The sequence below is a fragment of the Echinops telfairi genome, unplaced genomic scaffold (assembly GCF_000313985.2).
Source record: "Echinops telfairi isolate 266 unplaced genomic scaffold, ASM31398v2 ScPeMD7_7436;HRSCAF=8474, whole genome shotgun sequence".
In the NCBI taxonomy this organism is placed as follows: domain Eukaryota; kingdom Metazoa; phylum Chordata; class Mammalia; order Afrosoricida; family Tenrecidae; genus Echinops; species Echinops telfairi.
The window spans coordinates 3,744,115-3,770,482 of record NW_022111336.1 but is presented as its reverse complement, the minus strand read 5'-3'; the positions used below and the strand labels follow the sequence as shown (position 1 = coordinate 3,770,482).

The window sequence follows — 26,368 nt, the reverse complement described above, 5'->3', positions numbered from 1 at the left end:
CCACCCTTCCAGTATCGCCACTCACACCACTGGTCCTGAAGGGATCATCCGCTCTGGATTCCCTGTGTTTCAGGTTCCTATCTGTACCAGTGTACATCCTCTGGTCTAGCTAGACTTGCAAGGTAGGATTCGTGTCATGATAGTTGGGGAGGGGGGGGAGAGGAAGCATTTAAGAACTAAAGGAAAGTTGTATTTTTCATCATTGCTACATCACACCCTGACTGTCTCGTCTCCTCCCCGAGACCCTTCTGTAAAGGGATGTCCAGTGGCCTACAAATGGGCTTTGGGTCTCCATTCCGCATTCCCCCCTAATTCACAATGACATGATTTTTTGTTCTGATGATGCCTGATACCTGATCCCTTCGACACCTCGTGATCGCACAGGCTGGTGTGCTTCTTCCATGTGGGCTTTGTTGCTCCAGAGTTAGATGGCCTTTTGTTTACCTTCAAGCCTTTAGGACCCCAGACGCTATATCTTTTGATAGCCGGGCACCATCAGCTTTCTTCGCCACATTTGCTTATGCACCCATTTGTCTTCAGCGATCATATCATGGAGGTGAGCACACAATGATATGATTTTTTGTCCTTTGATGCCTGATAACTGATCCCTTCTGCACCTTGTTATCATGCAGGTTGGTGTGCTTCTTCCATGTGGGCTTTGTTGCTTCTGAGCTAAATGCCTGCTTGTTTACCTTCAAGCCTTTAAGACCCCAGACAGTATATCTTTTGATAGCCGGGCACCATCAGCTTTCTTCGCCACATTTGCTTATGCACACATTTGTCTCCAGCGATCATATTGGGAAGGTGGGCACACAACGATATGATTTTTTGTTCTTTGATAGGCCTTTCTTATAAAGTATTAGGGGATGCATTGGTAGACAGAAACATTATATAAGCAGGGCCAGCCCCAAGAATGATTCAAAATGTACAAGGTCTGAATATAGGAATGATAGCTTCACAAGGTATTAGGTACACTACCCAGAGCTGGAAAAGGAAACTTGTTAATCATTTGTAAATTATTGTAACTAGCAAATGAGTTGCTGTCTTGGGTTTTTTGTTATGGTTGTTTTTAATAGAAATGCTGTATATATTGAGTGAGTCTTTGATCAAGATCAACCAAAAAAGATGTAATCATTTTTAAGATCTGGGTTAAATATGGAATAGCTAGGGTTTATCTCCTTTTCAAAGGATGCAATTGCAATGGATAAAAGCATAGTATTTGGCTTGCAATATCTGAGTAGACATCAGTAAAAAGGCATATTAAAGCCTTCCTATATACTTTAAAAGTATGGCATTACTTATTTGATTTTAAATAGAATGTTCATTGTTAGCTTGAACAGAGCAGAGATGCTAAAGAAGAATTCATCATCATAGAAATCCTGACCGAATTATTTGTTCCCTGTAAAATTCATTGTAAGTTAGTGTTGCCAGGAAAGCTTCGTGCATAGTTCCCATAGATTCTCTCTCATTTCTTGCTTTGTGTGTCAAGCTCCAAGAAAATTACTTAGGACAGCAATGTCGAATCACTTTCCTTACCCAAAGCATCTGATTTTTAGATGGCACTTTGTGTGCTTTAAAAGTCTGTGCCTCAACTTAGGCAAATAGAACCTTCGTTTCCCATGCTATTCCCATCCTGCCTTTGAAACTTCTGAAAAGGCAGAGCAGAGTAATTGTTTCAGACATCTGCTTAGCATACTTTGAAGTGCATATAAGTTCTTTTTCAGTTTCATTTGAACCCCAGCTGTCTTCACCCAAGTCTATAATCAATCTGAATTAAGTTGTCCTACTTCTCCTAATAAGTCTCTTTTAAGTTCTGCATCAGCCTCTTAGGGAGACTTAAAAGCTAATTCATGTAGAATTGCTATTTTCTACTAATTCATTTGTCAGCTCTCCAACTTCCAACAAAAACAATTGCAAAGACTATTAATTTGGATCTTCATAAACAACTTATGTAAGTGTAGTATACATTGGAACCCAGCAAACGATTTAAAACAGTGGGTGGGAGGAAATGCGTTGATGACATTCAACACACTATCTTTGCACTGTTTCAAGATGCCTTCCACTTTCAGAGAAATTGGACATCTATTTAATAAAAGAAACACCTTTATGCATTTCCTTTTTATAAATAAGATAATCACCGGGTGAACTTTGCTTAAAGATCCGAAGAGGCTTTACAACAGTTGGAAATGAAATATGTTCTTTCTATTATTCACCTTGTTTTCGTGTGGACTTCTTTGTGTTCCTTTTATGCACAGCGATAAAAGAAGGAATGAGAATTCGTTACCATTGTTATTGTATTAAATTGGAGTTATTCAGCTTCTCTTCCGGTCATGGCACATTTAGGAGAACATGGATAATCAAAATGTTCAACGAATGAGTTCATCTGGCATTATTCTACTCAAGAAGTGTTTAATTTTATAATAAACATTTCTCTAAAGTATATTATCTATTCTACTATTTAAAAACAACTGTATCAAAAACTGATCCTTTAATATGCCAATCTTATTTACTGAGGATTTAGTACAGAAGCTGTGTTCGTTGCTAGTAATAATTATAAACACTTTCCCTCTAGAGTCTAAGGTAATAAAAGACTGTTTGCAACATAAACTTCAGTAATATAATATCAGCATTAACAGATCTCAGAACGCATTCATTCATTCATATATGATATGGTTGAAACCTATACCCAGAGAGGTCTGATCTCATTTTGGAGTGTCAGTGTTTAATCTGCTTCATCTGTTGTATTAATGGCATCTTAGTTTTCCTGGGACTACTATTATTTAGCACCCAGTTAAGGGAGCAAGCATTTTTATTTGCCGGTGTGTATGTATGCATGCATGCACTACATTAACTAGAAGAGGCTGTAAAATATGAGTTATGTATTTAACCGAAATTCCACATTTCCTTAGAAAATGACAGTGTGTAGCCTATAAATTTTTGATTCTCTTTTGGTATGAACTGAAGTTTTAACAAGTCACAATTATATTAGTCTCCTACCGCAAGCAAAGCAAAGAATGGCTTCAGCACAAGTAACCCAAGGAGTGGGTGCCTACCATGTTCCTGTCATGCTTAGCAATCGCAATTTTCAAAATTCTGCAATTAATATTGATGCCAAGACTATACCTTACACGACCTTACATTAACTAAAGTAAGCGCCAGTTTTCTAGGTATTTGGGGACCAGGTTTGCTTGTCATACTAATAACCTCCTCATTTTAGTGAAGCCTAAGATCATCTTTTTTCCTGATAAGATTTTTTGTTCATACCAAAGTTGATTGTTTTCTTTATATTTTAAAGCTACTGTAGGTTTTTCTATAAAAAAATAGTTTTTCCAGAAGTAATCCTTCTCAAAGATTTCCTCCTCAGGCCTCCCAAGCTCTGGAGAGGCAAAACCCCAGGTCGCCTTCTCCACCCCACCGCATCCCACCCCAGTCCACTCCACCCCTTTGCTCATGAGCATGGCATTTCCTTGATGTTCCTTTTTCACTTTTGTGAAACCCTTCCTAATGGAATTGTGGTGTCTTACTCTGAAAGCCTCCTGGATATGACTGGCACAGTGGCTGCAACGGTGACCCCCAGCTTCCCAGTGAGCATGAGGTTAGTTGGGGCAATGATTCCGTCTGTTACATGGAAGGTCTCCATGAGTCATGCCATCTCAATGGTAACTGATGATCACTGCAATAGGAAACAGGTTTTTCCTCGCCAATCAAGAGCAAACCGAATCCTCCAGTCTCTTCACCTATGACTCCAAAGGAATAACTTGAGAAGAATGATTTTCAGATGCGTCTTTCTTTGATGGACACATACACATTTACCCAGGCACAAAGATGGGGCCCTTCTATATTCAATGTCAAAGGGGTCATCAGCAAGCTCATGGGGGAATCGGAATGAAAGATGATGGAATTTTCCCATGAGCTTTGTAAAGCCCACCCCTGACACATCTTTTGCACCAAGTTCCCTGTGGTGTGTGCCACCACAAGGGCCCAGGACTAGTAGCTCTTGGAAATGTTGAATGCATGTTTCCTGAGACTTTTATCAAGCAGTTACTTAACTAACAATCTAACTGGTGTTTTTAGTCAGTTTCCCGTGAAACAGCCTGCAATAGGAGTCCGGGTGCACATGGTTTGAAGAGGGTCAACTCTCCACAATAGTCTGAAAACGAGTTAGAAGAGCCCAAAGAGTATGTGATCTCCATCTCCTCTTGTCTCCTGATGCATAAGAAGAAGGCTCTGGAACATAAGCTGCCACACAGCAGGACCCATTCTTATTGCAGTGTCTTGCCAGTCTTTGACCATGCCCAGCAATGTGCTGTTAAATATTTGTCAATCGGCTCTGCAGTTGAGGAAACCCTTATCCGCAGCATCACCCAGTTTTCCTCGGGTGACTCCTCCACCATTGATAATTTCAAGCTGTTGCATTTGATGTCCCTGAATGTGGAATGAGTAAGAGCTTCCCAATTGTCTCTCCAGCTGTGCTCTAGCACATCACTGGCTGTGGTGTGCCCCTCGGGCATGAGTGAATTCCTGGGACAGGAAGGCTCCCTTCTCCAGATGCGACCTCTGTGGAGAAGAGAAGTAGCTGTGAGAGAGCATAGCAGCCCACAATCATCTCAGCTGGGGAATGGATGTCCAGGCCAGGTAACGGGCCCTGGTAGAGCCCCAATAGTGTCCCTGACAAGAAGTGAACCTAAGAACTTACTCAGCCGCCATACCTCAACAGGACGTTTGAAAAGGTATTTTGATCATGCAGGTGAAATAGTTTTTTAGAGATGACAGAACTTGTATTTCTTTCTTTAAAAAAAAAAAGCCACTTTCAACCTCTCCCAGACCCCAGCCCACCTTCAAGCCACCTCCTGGAACTGGTCATGAAAAAGAAGTGACAACAAAAGGGTTTAAGAGCATGATAATTATGAGTGAGAAAATAGTTTGGCGTAAGGGCTTTGGTGTTACAACGATAGAATCTTTAAGAGTCTGGATTGATGTTTGAATGTGGAGGTTCGAGTTCTCCAGATCGTATCCTTGAGAAGGTCAGTACGTTTCTGTGGCTTCAGTTCTCAGAAACTAGTAGGAGAATCCCCTGGAGGGTTTGTGACAAGGAAGGCCCACCTCCAGAGTTTGTGACTCAGTAGATCAGGGCTGGGCCTGAGAATCTGCATTCCTGACAAGTTTCGAGGCGATGGTGATGCTGCTGGGACACCTTGAATATGTATATAAGCACACGTTTTTGTGCAAGGTTAGTAGCTCGTCAATCTCAAGTAATATAACATTTACTACATATTTATCAACATCCAAAGAATTTACTTTCAAAGGGAATGGAGACCAGGCCCTACTGTTAGCATGACTGATAGTTTAGGTAGTGAGCAGAGTTTTATTCTGGAAACTTGAAATGAATAATGGCCTCTTCTCCGAGTCTCTCTCATGGGAGGCATACATAGTTATTTAATTCCATTTTTCCTTATTATTTTAATGGCATGGATATAATTTTGGGAATGCTTCAGATGACCTAGAGCTTAACCCGCCTTCCCCTTACTAGCACTTGAAAATTATTTTGTCACAAAATTTTTCGCTTTGTGTATTATCACCTTTACCAACAACAACAATGATGTTTTTTTTACTCTCCTCGTAATTGTTGGCCAAACATTCTCAATATAAAAAAGTGCTTTACAGAATTTCTGAAAACCAGGACATTCAGAATAGGTGAGGCCCTTCAACCCTTTACTTATTTTGCTTCTATTAGTTTTCCTTGTGGTACATACACATGTCATGAAGTGTTTGCGCTCTGTGCATTCTTTACCGGTACACATCAGCGACATTAGTTATGTAGATCATGTTGTTTTACCATTACCATTATCTGTTTATAATTTTCCATCATCCATAACAGAAGCTCAGAGTCCCCTAGAGGCAAGGCCCTCTTTCCCCCTCCCTTCCACCCTCCCCTGGTGGTTGTTTGTGGTTGCCATGGAAGCATTCTGGCTCACACTAAGACACCCTGCTAATTACAAATAAACTTTAGTCTCTATGAATTTACCTCCCCAAGCTATTCCAGGTATGTAGGATGATACAATAATTGTCCCTTTGTGACATACAATTCACTCCGTATATATGTTTTCAAGGTTCATTCACACTGTAGCTTGTATCCATATTCCATGCCTTTATGGCTGAACAAAATTTCATTGGATATATGAACCAACTTTCATTTATGGATCAATTCATTTGTTGATGGACATTTAAGCTGCTTCCATCCTTTAGCTATCGTGGAAATGCTGCAATGAACATCAGTGAACTCAACTCTTTTTAATTAAAGACCTATTGGCCTGCAATCCTTGTGGTTAGGAGTACGAAACCACCAGCAGCTCCTAGGGAGAAAGATGGGGTTTTCTACTCCTGTCAACGGTTACAGTCTCAGAAACACACAGTGGGGCCGCTGAGTCAGCACTGACCTGATGGCAGTAAATTTGATTTCCTTTTTGCTGTACATGAAAGAAGCCCTGGTGGCGTAATTGCCTGCTAACCAAAAAGTCCCCTCCTTGGAGAAAGGTGAGGTGTTCTACTCCTGCAACGATGCACACACTTGGAAAGCCTAGGGAGCAGTTCTATTCCACCCTATGGGGTCACTGTGGGTCAAAATCTACTCAGTGGCAGAGGATTTGCTGTGTATGAATTGCTTATAGCTTACCTTGGAATTCTATTTTATAACATCGCTTGTAAACCCTTTGAAGTTTTGTTGTCAAATGAGCTAATGGCAGAAATTCACAATATCCCTTGCTTGTGTTTGGGTTGAGGACTTGGGAGCAGGAAAGTAAACGTGTGTACGTGTGGCTGGGAGTGGAGATGAGTTCAGAGGGAGGCTGGGAGACCAACAATCAGAAAAGAGGAGATAGCCTTATCTGAAGGAGTTGAGAAACAGGGATGGTTCCAAAAGGTAGAGTAAAATCAATATCTTAAATAACTACGACAACATTCACGGTTGTGGTGTAAGGCAGTGGTATATGCAAGAGAATTATGAGAGGAACAACTGTCTTCAAATGGGCTTTAAAATTAAACAAGAAATCTTAAAAAGGAAGTTCTCTGTAACTTGGGGGGACAAAAGAAATTTTTTCTGAAAATTAATTTGGTTGGTATTCTATGTAAGATTGAAATGGCTATGTTCAAGCCCATTCAAATCCAGTGTTCATTAAATGATTGAGTTAACTGAATTAGGCAGAGTAAGGACACATTGATTTTCAATGGTTCTGAAAATTGGCTTACATATCATTATTATGCTTTTTGTTTGTAAACGCCAATATTTATTAAGTTATCATTGTGTGTTCTGTCCTGAATGTCAAGCGTCCTTAGCCCAAATGAGGCTGAAGAACCTATCACTAAGGTAGATTTACATTTTCTTTTAAGGAATTGATTGTATGGTGATTATTTTTCTTTCTAAAGCTAAGAGCTTGTCAGTACCATTTCACAAGATACTGTTTCTTTAGAACTCTTGTTCTGTGAGCTTCTACATTTTTATAAAAACAGTGAGTTCCTTTTTCCCTATTAAGTGCTCAAATTCTTTTACGATGATGTTCAATATATATGGTATAACCACTTCATTTAACAGAATCAAGTCAATGTACTGGCAATATAAGCCAATGTTTGGTGAATGAATATGAACTCAAATGAATAGGGACATAAGCATGGTGTTTGGTTTTGTTTCTAGAACCAGTGACATATCAATGTTAGGTTTCCTTTTATTATTTTGTTTTCTACACTTAAAGTGTATGGACCCAATTTGCAGTTTGTAATTGCTGTGGACCTGATCACCCTTAGGTCTTAGGAAATTATACACATTCAGTTGGCCCATGGTTTAAGTTCATTGTCTGTCCCCAGGACTAGTAGGCTACATGCAACATGTCACTTACTTCACCCACTAGTTGCCAACTGATTATGGGCCCCCACATTTATGTCGCAGGGACAGTGCTAGACCAAGAGAATACTTCATTGTTTCATATCTACCAACCCTGATACTAGAATTTCCATAAGCATTACCCAATATAATGGTGACTTTTGTGCATCCAGTAAGGTATAAGGTTAAAAGAAATATAAGCTAAACAAATGAGCATAAATTCTATTGATCCTTTGGCTTACATAGTGAATAAAATATTGCCTTTGGAACCACCCTGACATTTTGTTGAAAAGGTTGAAGGAAGAAGGTTTCAAGGTTGTCTCGTATTAAAATTGCCTTGGGGTTGGCTGAGTGTCGTATGCAAGATGGTTCTTAATGAAATCTGACCCACTTTGACTTTCAAAAAGTCTTGAGTTCTCAGTGAAAAGATGTTAAAAAAAACTGCTCGCTGAAACCGTATTCTACATTAGATAATCAATACACCATCATTCTCACAGGTTTTGAGAATAATGAGTCATGCATTTTTGTAAAAGGAAAACTAAAACTATTATTATTATTTAAGAATGACATTTGTTAGTTGAATACCAGTCACTATTTTTTTGAAAATAGATTTTGTCAAATGACTGAATTGTATTTTTATTTTGTTTCTCTGGAGATAACATTTGGGTGCATTGATCAGAGCTTGGCACTAAAACATATTTGTGTAGGTAGTAATTTATTCATCTGTATGTACTTAACTGGACATTACCGTGATAACAACTATCATAATAGACTATAACAATATATGAATTTCAATCTACCTTAAGATATAATCATAAAATTGGAGTAATAGTCTGAAAGAAAAAGTTTTCAATAGAATGTGAGAAGCATGAAAAACTGAGTAGACACTTCACTCTAGAAATTAGCTCTTTCTTACACATACAAAACTACACAGAGGCAAAAATAACAACCACCGGTGTATCTTTAAAGCAGGGCAATGCTGACTCGTTGGTAAAAGTCTCACCTTCCAGAAGGGAGACTCACATTTGATTCCCAGTCAGTGCACCTCATGCACAGCCTGTATCTGCTGTGATGCTGGATAGGTTTCAGTAGTGTTTCCAAATTAAACTGGGCGAGGAATAAAGGCCTGGTCAACTACTTACAAAGATTAGTCAATGAGAGCCCCATGGGCCACAGTAGTTCACTCCACACCCAACCATAGGAATAGCACAGGACCAGGTAGTTCCTTCTCTTGTGCATGAGTCACTGTGAGTCAGGGGCTGATAGGACAGCAGCTAACAATAACAATATATCTGGAGGATCATTATTGCTATGAAATGACTACATAAAAATGTTTTTGCAGCTTCAGTATATGATGAAGTAAAGTGCAAATCTAATTTTTTTTAAGCATTCTGTCATACAGATCTTGAATAGGAGCCCTGGTGGCATAGTGGTTATGCTCTGGGCTGCTAACTGCAAGGTCAGCAGTTCAAAGCCACCAGCCAGTCCACGGGAAGAAGGGTGGCGCTTTCTAGTCCCTTAAAGAGTTACAGTCTCAGGACCTCGCAGGGGCAGTTGTAGCCAGTCCTAGAGGTTTGCTGTGAGTCAGCATCAATTCAATGACGGTGAGTTTGATTGGTGGTTTGGGGACTGTATGGATCTTAATGATGGAAAATCATCTTGTGTTCTATTCGCTTGACTTCAAGTAATGAGATAGCTTGTTTTTTCTCTCACTTTTAAGACAGTGAGACATTTGTAAAACAGTGCACCGAAATCCCATTGCTGGAGAGTCAATTCTGATGCATAGCAACCTGGCAGGACAGAGTAGATCCGCCCACAGGGTTTCCAATGCTGTGATCTTTAAAGAAGCAGACTGTTGCATCTTTTCCCCATGGACCAGCTGATGGGTTTGAACTACTGACCTTTGGTCAGCAGCTTACTGCTTTAACTGCTGCATCACTAGAGCTCTTACTTGGGACGACTGACAATATCCTTTAAACTCGGAAGCTACAGTAACTTCTAAGAAAAAGGGAATAGTGCAGGGACCTTTTCAGCCTAGTCAGCCCTCTTCCATTTTATTATTTGTAAACATCTCTGCTCTTACAAAATTTATATTCATCGTTCATTAATCTCTGATTTTGCATTTCTGAGTTGATAACAACATAGTGAATAGAAAATCAAATCTGCACATCTTTAGTTTGTTTCAGTGGTGAGTGCCTGCCCATATAAGGAAAATTAAATAAATGTGGTCATTAGATAGGAAACAGGATGTAATCTATTCCATAGGTAATTCACAACCCTAGGTTGCTTTGTTCATCATTGGGAGCTTAGTGGGTTATATGTTGGGCTGCTAAATTCACACATGTCCAGCAGTTCAAAACCAAAATCTTCTCCTTGGGACAAAGATGAGGCTTCCTAGTCCCATGGTTAACAGTCTCAGAAACCCACCAGGGCAGCTGCACTCTGTCCTTTAGGGTCGCAGGGAGTCGGCATGGACTCCATGGCCATGAGTGATACCTGGCAGAAGAAGCTTAATATGTTTTCAGGGGGAAAAAGAGAATCCCTTAGGAACGGCTACATACAATAGCATACTTTGTCTTTCCTGCTCTTAGACAAAAATGTAGCATTATATAGCTGTGGATACATTCTGGTCTATTTCTTTATAAGGCTGTATAATTACAGTATGTATTAGTTAAGCTGAATGAGCACATGGATTTGTCTGTGTTGTGCACCACCATATCCCCACAGCCTAGAACACACTCCAGCGTTTGACAGGCACTCAATAGATAATTTTGACTGAATGAACAAATAAACACACCCCCAAAAGCACAGGTGAAAGTGCTCTCTTTCAGCGACACAAGACACTTAGATAATTTACGTGAGCCACCATTCTATTTCAGGCCATTCTTCCTGGAGCTACAAGTACTCATTGTCATTCTGCCCTCCTTTCCACCGTTACCACAGCCTACACTGAGCTATTTGGTCTTTTCTGGGTGAACATGTCATTCAGGTGGTCTCTCCTGTTCTGCCACAGCATCCTTCCCTGAACTTTCCAAACCCAGTGGCACAAGTCTCTCATAGCACTTATTACATTAAACCTGAAACCTGCTAACTTTTGTATCTCTGTCAAATGCTGAAGTCCACTGAAAGTTGCTGTGTCCTGAGAGCCTCATCTCAAAAGGCATCGGTGTTGCTGTTAGGTGCTGTAGAGGGGCTGCTGACTCATCGTGGCCTTACGTACAATCGGATGAAAGGTTTTCTGCTCCTGCATGGCTATGTTTCACACTCATGGCTATGTTTGAGACCATTGTTGCAGACAATCATCTCCTTCATCGACTTCTTCTTTTTCATTGACTTTATGAAGCATGGTGGCTTTCTTTGGGAATGATTCCTCCAGGTCACATGTTCAAAGTAAATGGTGTCTCACCAGCCTCACTTCTAAGGAGCATTCTGGCAGTACTTTTTCAAGACATATTCGTTCATTCTTCTGATGATCGATGGTATACTCAATGTTCTTCATCCATATCCTGGCTCAAAGTCACAGATTCTTCTTTGGTCGTCCTTACATATGTGTTGGGCAGGTTGTTAGTTGCAATCAAGTCAACTCCAACTCATGCGGAGCATGTGATTAACAGAACACAGTGTTGTCCAGTCCTGCACTTGCCATACCATTGCTGTGGTTATTGTGGAATGCCTTCCAAGCTAGGGTTCTCATCTTCTAACACTATATTGGAAATAGCCTATTGTGATACATGAAGTTTGGTTGGTTAAATTTTAATTTTGGAACTCAATATCAAGTTTCTGTAGAAGTAGATCACTATGCCATCTTTCCTAATCTGCCTTAGTCTAGATGCCCTGCGGAAACAGGTCTTCATGGAAGGCCTGGCTGGTATTTGAAGTACTGGATCATAGCAACATGCAAGCCACCGCAGGATGACAAACTGACAAACAGGTGTTGAGTACGTAGTGGTTACAAATAAGGTAGAGTTGCTAAGATATGCCGTCACCCTTTGCAAAACCCCTCATTATCCACATTGTAAAGGCCAGCTTATTCACGCCCCTTCAAATTCCCAGAGAAATCTCCCAAGGTCTATCTTCCATCACTACCCTACACTTCATACTTCAATGTCTTAAGATCATTTGCTCTTCTCCAAACACACCTGAGTAGCACAAACTTTAATTGGTCAGCTGCTAAGCGAAAGGTCATCAAAACCTCTATAGAGAGAATGCAGTTCTACACTGAAAAGCATGGGGTCATCGTTAGTCAGATTCACCCTGAGGACAACTGGTTTTGTTTCTTTGGTTTTAGTTTTTATTTTAAACACACCTTAAGCTTTCCTGCTACTTCTTACCTTGCGTTCATGCTCTGAAGAAATATTCTTCTCCCTCAAGCTTCCTCTTCCTTTATCAATGTCCAGTTCAAGAAGACCTTATGAAGCTACATGATAGAGTAGGAAGGAGAAGCAGGTCCCGTTGGGAGATGTCAGACGTCAACTTGAAAAGAATGGAATTTTGTTTGCTGCTCTTTCATGGATGAACTTCTTACGCATTGTTTTTCAGGGTCTTCCTGTACTAGTCAATAGGGCCTTGTGTTCCTTTGAATTCCCAGTGTTACCTGGCACAATGCTTAAGTTGAAATACTGGTATTATCAAAGTCTGAAGTAGAGTAAAAGAAAGGAAGATAGGCCCACCCATCCCTTTAATGCTCACAGCAGCCTTGATATATCCACAAACTTACTCTCTTTCTACCCAAGACAAACATGTAGAAACTATTTGTTGATGAACTTTGTTCTATGCTAATATAACATTATTGAAGTTACTTTCGAAAGCAAGGGAGAAGGAAAATAAGAGAGAAATCATTCACAATTCCTACTCCATCATGCATATCCCCAAATCTGGCAAGGAACCACTTTGGTCAAAGTAGAAAAAGATATCTCTGCCTTTCATGGTTCACTGGTTAAGTGATGGAGCCCAGGTTGGGTTTCAGCCCTCTTTACCGTCTCGGGCAGGCCACAGCTTATATTACTCTACCTGGTGACCCTGACATGTAACCTTTTATTTTTTATTTCCATTTATTTAGATCTTCTTTTATTTCTTTTTTAAAAAATTCATTTTATTGGGGGCTCATTCAACTCTTATCACAATCCACACATATATCAATTGTGTCAAGCACGTTTGTACATTCATTGCCCTCATCATTCTCAAAATATTTGCTCTCCACTTAAGCCCTTGGTATTAGCTCCTCATCCACCACCACCCCACCACCCCCCGCTCCCTCATGAACCCTTGATGATTTATAAATTATTATTATTTTGTCATGACTTACACTGTCCGATGTCTCCCTTCACCAAATTTTCTGTTGTCTGTTCCCCAGAAAGGAGGTTATATGTAGATCCTTATAATCAATCCCCCCTTTCTACCCTACATTCCCTCCACCCTCCCAGTATCGCCACTCTTACCACTGGTCCTAAAGAGATCATTTGTTCTGGATTCACTGTGTTTCCAGTTCCTATCTGTACCAGTGTACATCCTCTGGTCTAGCTGGATTTGTAAAGTAGAATTGGGATCATGATAGTAGGGGGCGTGGGGAAGCATTTAAGAGCTAGGTAAAAGTTGTGTGTTTCATTCTTGCTATACTACATGCTAACTGGGTTTGAAGGTTTTTATTCAGTCTTCCTACAATGCCCCCTGTAAATCTATACCTAATTATATGCCCACCAGCAGAATATACTTCCTCTAAAAAGACTGCTCTTTCCCCTCCTCTTCTTTTTGAATTTGCTCCATTTTCCGACAGGGGGTGGGGCGCTGGTTGGTACCAAGAATTGGATTGCTAAACTCCTCAGTTGAACTCCTTCAGTAATTAGCACACTCTCCACCATAAGAGACATCGAGTAATAGATGTAAAGAATCAAGATATAAAAGAAAATGGGTAGATTCCTCCTCTTTTATTTGGGACCATGTTATCAGCTTTCTGTAGGAAACTGCATTTATGAAGCAATTTGAGAGAAGCGATTGGCCTGAAGTATTAGTAATTAATGCAAAAGTGCCTAATTTTCTTGACTGCTGCTTCTTTAATAAAAATGTATCAAAGAATCATTTTGTACTATGTACAGGCATACTGTGGTGAACAAAATTACATAAAATTGCCTTCATGATGTTCAGGGTCTCAGGAAAGGACAATGAAGGAGTCATAGCTAGGCAAATAAATATGGACTTACAAGTTACCATCAGTACTGAGAACGAAAATAAGGTACTCTGAGCGAATAATAGGGAGAACTTACCTTACATGGGGCATCCAAGAGTGAACTCTCTTTACAGATCACATTTAACTGGGAGTTGGAATCTATGAATAGGCACCAGCCAGGCAGAGAGTGGAAATATAAAACCCCAGACAAAGGAAACAGAATGTGGAAAACTTTAACTCAAGAATATGTTTAGTGAGTTTGAGGAACTCAGCCTTTTCTGAGTTCTTGTCAGACGTACCCAATTCTCCTGCCCCCCTAGGGACTTACTGAGTCCGAAACGGTGGGGTGGGATCCAGAAATATAGCTGTTTCACAAGCCCTGCACATGCTTCTGGTGCATGCAGCAGTGTGAGAACCACTGCCTTGATTATTAGTTTTGAGCCAAGTAGGAATAACATATCCACTGCCATCGAGTCCATTCTGACTAGATCAGGGTTCTCCAGCTGTCCATCTGTATGAGCGCAGACAGCCTCAACTTCATCCTGCAGAAACACTGGTGGGTTTGAACTACTGACCTTTATGTTAGCAGTTCAACACTTAACCTGACAGCACCACCAGGAGGAAGAACAGTACTACTCACTGACAACATCAAACCCCAAACCAAACTCACTACTATCAAATCAATTTGAGTAGAACTGCCCCAATGGGTTTCTAAGACTGTAAACCTTTACAGGAACTGAGAGCCTCATCTTTCTTCTGTAGAACGGCTGGTGAACTTGAACTGCTGACCTTGTGGTTAGAAACCCAGCACAGAATCCCCCAGGCAGCCAGGGCCCCATACTTAGAGGCAAAGGCAGTGGCAAATATAAGCACAGGGATATAATCCATCTAAAATGACTTGTGAATTTGTAGCTCACTCTCCTGGTGGTTCTGGATTATAATCCATGTTTAAATAAATTAGTAGATTACATTAACTGCCATGTCACTATGTTTTATCACATGTCATTAAATTTTACCAGAAAGAAAACATTGGCATTTCTTCTATATCCTTAACAGCCTAAAAGCATGGCCTGCTAAAATAAATTATTTATACTCTTTTAATTTTAATCGTGCATATTTGTGTTTAGCCTCTGTGAAAAATACCCCAAAACTCATGAACTATTTTTTCATCTTTTAACATGTGTTCTTAGAAATGCTCGGGGAGTTTTTTGGCTTGGTCTTGTATGTAGCTCAGAGTCAGAACCCTGATGGTTGGGTGCTTAAGGTTCTTGGGTACTCCCTTAGGCCACAAGGAAGTGGTACACCTTTTCTAGGGTCGCTGATGCACTGGAAGATTTAAAACAACAGAAATGTGTTCTCTTAGGACTCCGGAGGCTAGACACCCACTATCAAGGTCTTTGCACAATCTGTTTGGAGATGTAATCAAGTCCAGATGAGTCCATACTAGATTATGGTGGGCCTTAAACCAATGGATTAGTGTATTTATAACTAAAAGAAAAAAATGAAAACAGATACAGAGTTACACAGAGAAAACACTGTGTGGTCATGGAGTTAGAAATCAGTCATGCTGCTACTAGCAAACGAACAAGAGCCCTAGAGTTATAGTGCTTCTGCATTGGGCTGCTAACCATAAGGTCAGCAGTTCGAGACTACCAGCTTCTCCAAAGGAAAAAGACAGGGCTTAGCTACTCCTGTAAAGAGTTACAGTCTTGGAAACTCACAGGGGCAGTTCTGCTCTGTCCTATAGGGTCACTATGGGTCAGCACCGACTCAATGGCAGTGAGAAGCAAAGAAACGCCGAAACTGCAGGCAACCCCCAGAAGCTGGGAGAAAAGCAGGGGACAAGTTGATTCTACAAGAAAAGTTTGACCTCCAGCCTCCAAAAGCTCCCAGCATTAGCCACCTCACTATATTTCTCACGTCAAGTTGCTAGCAATAATGAATTCGAATGATCTCACTGACCCTTACTTCCTGTTTTCATTCAACAAATATTCATTGTACACCCCTGCTAGCCCTCAAACTAGAATCCCTGCCACTTCCTCCTTTCCAACCTCCAAACCACTTTCTGTGTCTTTCAGTAAGAAATGTCCTTTAAGTCTCCAACTCACAATTACACCTTTAAAAATAATAGTCCCTTGCTACTAGGCAATCCTTTCTCTTGTTGCAAAAGTAGATCAGTAACCATAATTCTAAATATATACATGAACAAGCCCTACTATGTCAAGATAAGCAAAGGTCTGATAGGCAATTCAATTTTATAAAAAGAAAGCATGAAGCGTGACATACCAGGATTATATATCATTCTAAATCAGTACTCTTATATCTATAATCAGACAACACTTAATGAAGTGAAAATTCTGCCTGCATGAAACTAGTCATAATAAAATTAGGCTTGGCTGGCTCTTTTATCGAGAACATATTCCAGATGTTTAAGTGATTGAAAGAAAACCCACAGTATAATAGCTTCTTTTAATGTGTTCTCGCTTACTGCTTCCAAACTAGAATTCAACCCACTAAAATCCTGCTGTCATTTAAAATAGATCATCAGATTGTTCAGCATTAACAGTACTTTTCGTAGTTTATGTGTAATGTTTAATAATGAAAAAATAAATTACTATGTGGAACATGAAAAGATCTGGTGGTTGAAATATCGTCAACCTCAAAGTGACATGCATTTGACTCACATGGTAACTGTTTTCATTCTTTACATAATATCTCTTGTGATTTGGCATTTGGAGGGTGAGGCTTCTTGTTGGGTAGCCTTCTAGGCACTGAAATCCAACAGTTGTGAGCCCCTATTAAGTGATAGGACGCTGCCATCTGAACTGGAGGTAACATGAAGATGGATTTGGGCACTCTCCTGTACCTTTTCCTTTTTCTCTTTTTACGCCCCCGTCCTCCCATACTTGGTACCAACTCCCCTGTTTCCCCCAAAGTAAGACATCCCCTGAAAATAAGACCTACTTACAGTTTTGCCTCTCACTGAAATATAAGGCATGCCCCTGAAAATAAGACCTCCCTGAAAATAAGTCCCCCTGAAGCTACCGTAACTCTGGACTCAGGACCATAGCAGCGGGCACGGGAGCAGCTCACTGTTGGCTGCAGCGCAGCCAGAGCAGACTGGAAGTGCGAGGTCTCTTTTAATAAAACAATAAACTGTAAATGTGTACCATATCCTTCTTCATGGAAAAATAAGACATCCCCTGAAAATAAGACCTAGTGCATCTTTGGGAGCAAAAATTAATATAAGACACTGTCTTATTTTCGGGGAAGCAGGGTAGCTGTCTGAAGTCCCCCAGTGCGCCCAAATCCCTTGAGATACTGCCTCACAGTGCTCCTATTATTGAATATTTTCCCTGAAATAATGAAGGTATTCAGAGTCTGTGGAAGATTCTCTCCACGTCTCTTTGTTTTTTTCTCTCTCAACGAATAATAGTATTCATGATTGCAATAATACTTAAAGTGTCTAGTAGATGCTTTCTATTCAAATGCAATTAGGATCTACAGTTCAACAGTTAGTTGGAAAAGTCATTTAAATAAGGGAAGTGTAAAACATGTCTTCAGCATTTTATTTTAACCCAAAATTTAAAAAACAAACAAACAAACAAGAAAACAAGCCCACTGCCATGGAGTCCATTCTGATTCCAGGACACTAAAGAACGGAGTAGAACTGACCCCCTCCACTCCCCCCCCACCCGGGTTTCTAAGGGTATAAATTTTTACAGAAGCAGGCTGCCTAATTCTCCCATGGGGTAGCTGGTGGATTGGAACCACTAGCCTTCCAGTTAGCAGTTTAACCCTAAACTTACTGAGCCACCAATTTTAATGTTGCCTGAAGACTTTTCCTCTTTGTGTATATTCACTGATTGGCATTCTCCATAAATTACATTGATAAAATGTTTTCTTTTGCATTATCATATTGACTGGTAGTGACTAAAAGATGAAACAAAACAAGAGCTTATGCAGAAGAGTTTCACTATGAAATCAACCTTTCCCATCTTGCTATGTTTCCCCATTCCCATTTAAGAAATTGCTTTGTAATCTTTCTATTGCATAAAACAGAATGATTCTGGCTCTTTTCTTTTAGAGGTATGAATTCACATGGATGGGTTCTCATGACCATTCTTCAGGAATGTTTCTTGTGACTCTTAATTTATATATTTACTTATAAAGAAATGGAGTAATAATATTTACTATTTCTTAGTTTCAGACATGTTCTAATGATACTCAGCTGACAGGAATTTCAATAAAGATGGATAATCCCCATACTGTTTTGCATAAGTATAATCAAGGTTACATATATATATAATTGATATAGAATTTGCACGCCCTGAAATTTACCCTTTTAAAGCAGACAATTCAGTGATTATTAGTGCATCTATAAGGTTGGGCAACCATCACCACTAATTCCAGAACTTTGTCTTCAAACCTAAAGGATACTCTATGAAATGTTTAATATAATATTTTAATGGCCATTGTTAAAGTATATATTCAACTGAGTGATTTTAACCACGTCTTGAATAATATAAGGAATATGTGCTTTCTCTTTTCATACAACACTATATTTTGCTGGTGAGATACTCAAGTTGATTTGAGAGAAAACCACAATTCTCATTAGAAAGTATATACTGGCTCAATCCATTTGGAATGGAAGGTGAGAAGCGGGGTACAGATGAGGTCAGGGTAAACAGTAGTTTTATCAACATTGTTCACCAGCCAGAGAACTAATACCAGGTCATATCAAGCAAGTCAAAACCTCATGTACAGCTAAGTAAGTGATGCTGTCCTTGTGCATAGACATTACATTACATAAACTGTTCTCCCAAGTGAGGGAATTTGTCCCTTAGAAATTGCTCATTGGAACATTTGGACACCATGCATCATGTTAAAGATCCATAAATGTCATCTCAATGGGGTGGATATGATGTATGGTAATATCCTCCCTATATCTGCATAGGGTTCTTCTGCTCAACAGATTGTCATGATGCATTGCATCTGAGAATCTGACTTCAGTGCTTCAGAGTCAGGCGCAAAGCCCCACGGGAGCCATCTTAAGTCATTGCCACAAGGACTAAAGTACCAGGAGTCCAGGAAGTCATTCTTGGGTCTTGACAAAATACCCTCCTCTCTAAATGAAACTATTTGTTATATGGTTGGCACAACGTTTGGGTGCAGTATTTGCATGTCATTATAAAAATAAATAAAGATCCAGTTCTAGTACTGAAATGGATAGAACTTAAAATCTACCAGGGCTATCTATACTTTTCACAGTTACTTTGCTAATCCAGAATTTCTTTGGAGAGGTAGATAATATTGTAGTTAATAAGATACACTCTCGAGGCCAACAAATTGGAGTCTGAATTCCAACTCCATCGATGGCTTGGGGGACTTTGGACAAAGTTTAACCTTTGCAAGTTAGGTTTTGCATGGGTAAAATGAGAATTCTCCAACACTCAACTTCATAAGATAGCGATGGAGGAATAAGTTTGTGCAGTTAATGCACTTGACTACTAACTGAAAGGATGGCAGTTCAAGGACACCCAGAGGCAACTCCAAAGAAGATCTATTGTAGTTCCCATTGGGCCACATTGTTTTGCTTTGAATGTCCTCATCTTCCAATTTGGATTTGATTATTTCACACAGGCACTTCGAGGAGAACTTGCACCTCTGAAAGAGAATGTGAACCATGTCGATGACCTCGCTCGCCAGCTCACCACATCAGGCATTCAGCTCTCACCATACAACCTCAACACCCTTGAAGACCTGAACACCAGATGGAAGCTTCTGCAGGTAGGCATATTATGAACTTGATTGTTCCTTGTTACAAATTATATATATATACATATATATATACACATATATATATATATATATATCCAGAAAAAACTTGATCTGAAGGAACCTCTATATTTTATGTTCATGACAACAATGTGTGAGGGAAAGAGATTCAACTACATAATGAATCTTTTTGTATAAGAGTCCGTTAAAAACAAGCATTGCTACCAAATCATCAAAACTTTTATTCAACAAAAATAGAAATATCATCCATGTAGGTCTACACACATCTGAAGGCAGGGTTTCCATCTTTTTAATGTTCCCCTGAAGAATTCTGCCCACCTCGATTTACACCGTGTCAAAACAGTAGATTTGGCACCCTAGAGGGACACAATTTAATGTTCTTTAAATGTTCTTTGAGTTTCGGGACAAAAAGGAGGCTGAAGGGGCAAGTTCAGGGCTGCAGGGTGACTTGGGCAGCCCTAGCTACCCTCAACAAATCCACAGGTGCCTTGTCCTGATGGAAACAGTTCCTCAAGGCAATTTCCCTGGCCTTTTGCTCCCCAGTGCGCTCTCCAATTTTCTTAGAACTTTCCCCTCGTAGGTCCCAATGAGTACCTTGTGTTCTTTCAGAAAATCAGAAACAGTCTCCATAACCTTCTGAGCTGACCTCCCTGCATTGCCTACAACTGGCCCAGCACATCCCCCTTGGAAGCTACTGGTTTGATAGGGCCTTGCTTTCTGCATCATATTGGCAAAGTCAAGATTCGTCCTTGGTTATAATTCATTCCATAAAATTATCTTCATTCCCTCTAATCTTGTTTAACAGACTGATAGGAAGATCACTCTTCATGCAACACTCTTTTTTAATATCCTCTTTTTTGAAGATACCCTGAGGAGGCAAAGCCCATTGAATAGCTGAGAGTACTTGTCTGCGTCCATCCACCAATCTTCTCACGAAACATTTTTAACATGTTTAAACATGCTCTGTTTGAAATAAACCTGGACACATGTGAACTGGAACCTTAGTAGCAATGCTTTTTGGCTTGCCCTCATAAATGTTTTCACATCTAATAATCCTCATTTCCATAAGTGGCTGGGAGTGGGGCTTTAGTATGTTTTATAATAAACATAGAAGGCAATGCTGAATCGTGATGAAAGAACTGAATTACTGGTATAGTTACTTGGTGCTATTATTGCTTGGATTCTTAACACATCTCTCCTTTAGCATCTTGATGTAAACAAAAGTTAATAGTAAGACTTTGAAGTAGGAATATCTTCTAACAAACCCACACATGGAAATTTTTCATACAATCCCCTAGTAAATACTGGGGATAAAAGTATAGTCAAGGCCATTCTTGGTAGCTGTCGAACCTTGAAGGCATTATTTAACCTTTCTGTGCCTCAGTTTTCCTTCTGACACGCACACAAAGCAAAGCCAAATATAGTGATGATGTAAGTGTCAGCAACATCTGTTTATTGTTAGAGGGGAAAAGGTAAAATACTGGCAAGTGATTAGGACTAATGTTATTACCATCCTTCCTGTTATTATTAGAGGACGCAGGGCTTTGAGACAGATATAGTCGCTGTGTGACCTTCAAGTGGCTGAATCTGTCTGATCATCAGGTTCCTGACCTGTAGCCGGGTCGCTGTGATATGAAATCAGATCGGCCATGTCGAGTTCTTCCTACAGGGCCTGGGTCGTAGTAAGAACAGCCGCAACAAAAATGGTTATGGTGGTGGAAGGAGTGTATCTAGCCGTGCCTTAGGTGTGGGGCACTACATGACTCCTCAGTGCAAGCACAGGTGCATTGCAAGGGAACCCCAGAGGTGTTCCCAAGAGTTCCGAACGCATAGCCACCTTCTCCTGCCTTCTGCGAGGAATCTCAATGTGCTTTCTAGCCTAGGGGCTGAGCATGGCAACCGCAGAAGCTTCGATCTTCACTTGAGTCTGTTTCTTCTGAAAATCCCTTGAGTGAGGGAGTCGTTTTCTCTCCTTGTTCATTTTCATAATATGCAGAGAGTATGCCCCTGAGGGCACAGTGCAAACCTCATTAGAAAATATTTTCTTTCCATGTTTTCATGAGGGAAGAAAGAAGGAAAAAGGATTACTCCTATTGGCAGTCCATTTAGGGATGTGATTGAGAACCCTGTTAGAGAATTGCTAGATCGGTAAGACAAAGTTCCAAATTCAAGACCTCTTGAGATCTCATAGAATTTGATTTTTGTTGTATGGATAGTTTGGGAATATTTGTATGAAATATAGTTATTAGCAGCAGGATTAAAGCAAGGATAGTATACATATGCTTTTCTAGGTATGTTTGTACCATCTAGGTTGAACTGTGTATATATATATAATCTTGTCAGTTTCATCCTTAGTATGTTTTTCACATTAAGCATAAATCAGGAAAGCAATAATCTTGTCAGTTTCATCCTTAGTATGTTTTTCACATTAAGCATAAATCAGGAAAGCAATAAAGGTTCAAATTAAGGCAGTGGTCAAGCACTCCTGAGGTGTGTCTTTCAATTTTCTTTTGGAGAAAGAAAATTTGTTTTACAAAAGAAAACAAAGGTTTGTGACTCTGACATGCACATTTACACATGAAGGCAAAAAAAAGTTTTGGACTGATAGAAAGGAACTAAAATAAATTAATATTAAATCATTCATTTAGATGAACTATTTATTCAGATGTGAAGTTTGAGCATTATCAGTAGCATGATATTCATCCATTCTGTAAAGTGAATAAGGGTGTGGTTCTAACTACAAGTTTTATCTATAAGCACATGTAAGGAAATAATGTGATGCAGCAATGATGCTGGTGATGCTATGGGTTAGTTGCTGGGCCGCTAACCACAAGGTTGATGGCTCAAGTCCACCTCAGGCCCAAGATGAGGCTATCTATTCTTGAAAAGATTTACAGTTGGAAATTGGCCTGATGGCCATGGGTTAGGGTTTCTGGGTTAAGATGAAACTAAAGAACCCTGTGGCACTTTAGGTAAAGTATTGGGCTGCTCATTGTAGGGTTAGCAGTTCAAGGCTACCAGTCACTTCATGGAAGTCTGCTTCTATAAAGATTTATAGCCACAGAAATTCTATATGGTAGTTCTACTTGTTCCTATGTGGTGGCTATGAGTCAGAATCGACATGATTGCAGTGAGTATTATCAAACTTAGCTCAACGATTAGTTGGCCATATTACCTCTCTCACGTTGAACTTCCTTCATTGGTAAAAATGACATAATTCGTGTAGTGACTTCTCTAGTCCAATCCTTTGATCCTGTAGCTGCTGCATATCCAGGAATATTCATATGTGACAAAACATAGTTTAGAATCAAAGAAGTTGCTTCGTATATTCATAATATTTCAACCATCACATTTGACATGTTGGAACTATGTTTCATTTTCCATAACTCTAGCTGTTAAGCCCCTCATCTCCAAACCTACAGATGCACAGTCTCCTCATATTAAATATGCAAAAGTTAGTTCAATCATTTTGTGGTATAGGTTCTTAATATAGAAAATTTCTTAATATAGAAAATGTTTCTGATTTTGAACATGACCTTATAGAATGACACATCAGAAGTGTTTTCAGCAGAGAGCTAATCGATCTGAGGTTTGGGTTTGCACACAGCTGAGTCAAGTTGACTTCATTCCTTTCTTTGACCATAATGCTAACCACTCTGTTATATAATTTTTGTGAGGCCTTTTCAAAAATGAAACAAAACAAAATAATGGAGCAAACACCATAAAACTGTATCCCATTCCAGGAAAAGCAAGTCACATATCCTGTCTTCAAAATTTTATATTTAGAAGAATATACTTCAGACCAAAACAGTACTTAGCTTCTGTGGAGGCAAGCTAGATTCCATCATCTTTGTGATGTCATATTTCTAGAAAACTAATTGTACCACATATACTGCTGTGGCTATGGCTAAAATCATGATAAAAGCCAAGCGAGAGTTCATCTTTGGCTCTAAGTCAAATTAAGGTTGAGAAAGAGATGGAATGGTGGATAGGCAGATATGAATGTGTGAAAAGCAGATTAAACATGGACAAAGTCATGTGATAAGAGTATTAGAGTTATGCACTTGCAAACTGTCAATTTTACATCAGAATATCTTAGATCAAGTTGCATGATCCATTTGTTTCGAATTTTAAAGAAAACTCCGCTAGTTTTTTAACTGTATTTAATATTCCAGTCTAAATGGCAGACTAGGTAAATCATGTAGATGTGAACATCCACTGGTGAGTAAGACCCATCACAACTTCCCTGCACAAGAAAATAAGAGTACATAGAGATTTCTGAATTTATTTTGGGTCCCTCCAGAGAAATATAAGTGTGCGAGTCTTGGGTTGCCCAGTTGAAACTCCCTGTGGAAATGAAACCCTACATTAGCCCTCACAGTGGACACAAACATATAGATATTTCTAGCTGACCAGTGGACAGGATGTTCATGGTGTAGAAAAACATATTTTCTTGCCGATACAAAAGTTTCATGTACAACACTGCATTTAAGCCTTGCAACATTATGAATATGCATTATCATAATCTCGTTTACAAGTCAGGAAAGTGAATCTTTGAAACACTAAGTGACACAATCACAGTCACACCGCTGTCCCAGAGTCCAAATCTGAGCTGGGTCTTCTGAATGACCACCCCTTTTCCCTTCCCCAACCCCCATGCATTTCTGAAAAGACACAAGTTGGTCGTAAATATTTTAAAGCTATTTCAGGCAAGGAAATAGAAAATACTTCCCCTTTTTTCATGCCATCCCCACCTTTTAATCATTCTCAAGAATGTTAACTTTGATATTCCTTTTACAAACCAAGTGATTTGTGAGCCCAGTTCAGTGTACCCCTTAAAATCACTCCTGTGGTTTCAAATAGAAAATTATAAAGCATTATATTCCTCACTGCTTTTAAATGTCAGCAGCTGTACTAAAATCAACCAAAGTGATTTTAATGAATTAGCTCTTAAAGCATAACTGATGGTGCTATTTGATCATGAGAATAAAAACCAAATTGCAAGAGTTACACTTTTTTTAAAATGTTGAAGAGACACACACATGCATGCTGAGTGTTATAGTAATGTTCTTTATTCACCAATCACAGAACAAAATAAAGGAATGTTTGTGTTAGTCCAGGTAGACTAGAGAATCAAATTCATAGACACTTATATGTGTGTAAGAAAAGTTTTATATAAAACAGCACTGTGCATTAAGAAAACATCCCAGCCCATTCCAGATCAAGTCCATAAGTCTGATATTATCCTTTATGTCATTACTAGTCCATAAATTCCTCTTTAGACTCACACAGCCACGTAATGATGCTAAATACAGGAAGATCATAGGTCAGTGGGTGGAAAGTCTTATGGATGGAGCTGTGGTGGAAGCAGCTCAGTACTGGCATGGGTCTCCACGTGGCTCCTCCAACTCCCTGGCTCTGGCTGCCCTCAGCATAGCTCCCTGTCACTTGTCAACAGGAATGTGTAGCAGAGCACGAATCCCAGCTCGAGGGAGGAAGACATGAGTTCCCAGAATCCTCAGGAGAAAACCATGCCCACAGAGAGGCCTCATTGCCTGTGACCCAATTGATGAGCTCGACTCCACCCCGTTGCAAGTTGACAGATTACATAACTGCCACAATGTTCCAGCTATGTCTCTACACTGATGAGTAAACCTACCAATAGCAACGGAAACAGCAAATATATATAAAGACAAAAAAACAAACTAGCAGCCATCAAGTGAATGCTGACTCATAGTAACCCCCTATCGGTTTCAGAGGCTGTAACTGTTTGCAATATAAAGCTCAGTCTTTCCCCTTTACTATGAAGAATGCATGATAGTCACTTGGAAAAAAAAAGAATATGAAGGTATTTCAAAGTTTAAAATTATTCATACATATTAAAGAACAATATGAATTATGTACACTTTCCAAAGATTTCTGAAGACTATTCATTCCAAAGGACCTATTGAGCATCTCAGTAGGCACCAAGAAGACATTATAATTGCTCTATCTGGCATAATGATTAAATGATCGAAATCCCCTTTATTGTTGATGTCATCTTAAGAAAAGATTTAGACAGGTTTTCTTTACTTGTTTCCATAATAGACTTTCCTCCCTCCATTTATCCATGTTTCATATATACAACCAAAAACCAAACTCACTGCCATTAAGTTGATACTAACTCATAGCGACCCTATAGGACAGGATAGAACTTCCCCAGTAAAATTCTGAGAGTGGGAAGCCCTGTCTTCCTCAAGCAGAGTGGCTAGTGTTTTTGAACTGCTGACCGTTGAGATCACAGCTCAACATATAACCAATACAGCACCAGGATGGACACACACACACACACACACACACACACACACACACACGCAAAGGGGAAAACGCAACCCCACCCAAAAATAAGGAAAAAACTCTGCTGGGCGGAGCTTTTATAGTGCACATTTTTCCCCGCTACATGAGCATCCAGCAACCCACTCAGTATATCCAAAGGCATTACCTGGGAAGGTTAACTCTGATCACAGCATTTTTTTTTTTTTTTTTTTACGAGC

The 26,368-nt window shown here is 39.7% G+C and overlaps 1 protein-coding gene across 4 annotated transcripts in view; it reads left to right on the top strand.

The window, feature by feature from the left end:
• Positions 1–26,368, top strand: part of DMD (dystrophin) — a 2,430,848-nt gene that overhangs the window by 2,029,583 nt on the left and 374,897 nt on the right. For all 4 annotated transcript variants that reach the window (XM_045298663.1, XM_045298661.1, XM_045298660.1 and 1 more), the window contains one exon: positions 19,680–19,826. In XM_045298663.1, coding sequence (XP_045154598.1) covers positions 19,680–19,826 — 147 coding nt within the window. The remainder of the gene's footprint in view (positions 1–19,679; positions 19,827–26,368) is intronic.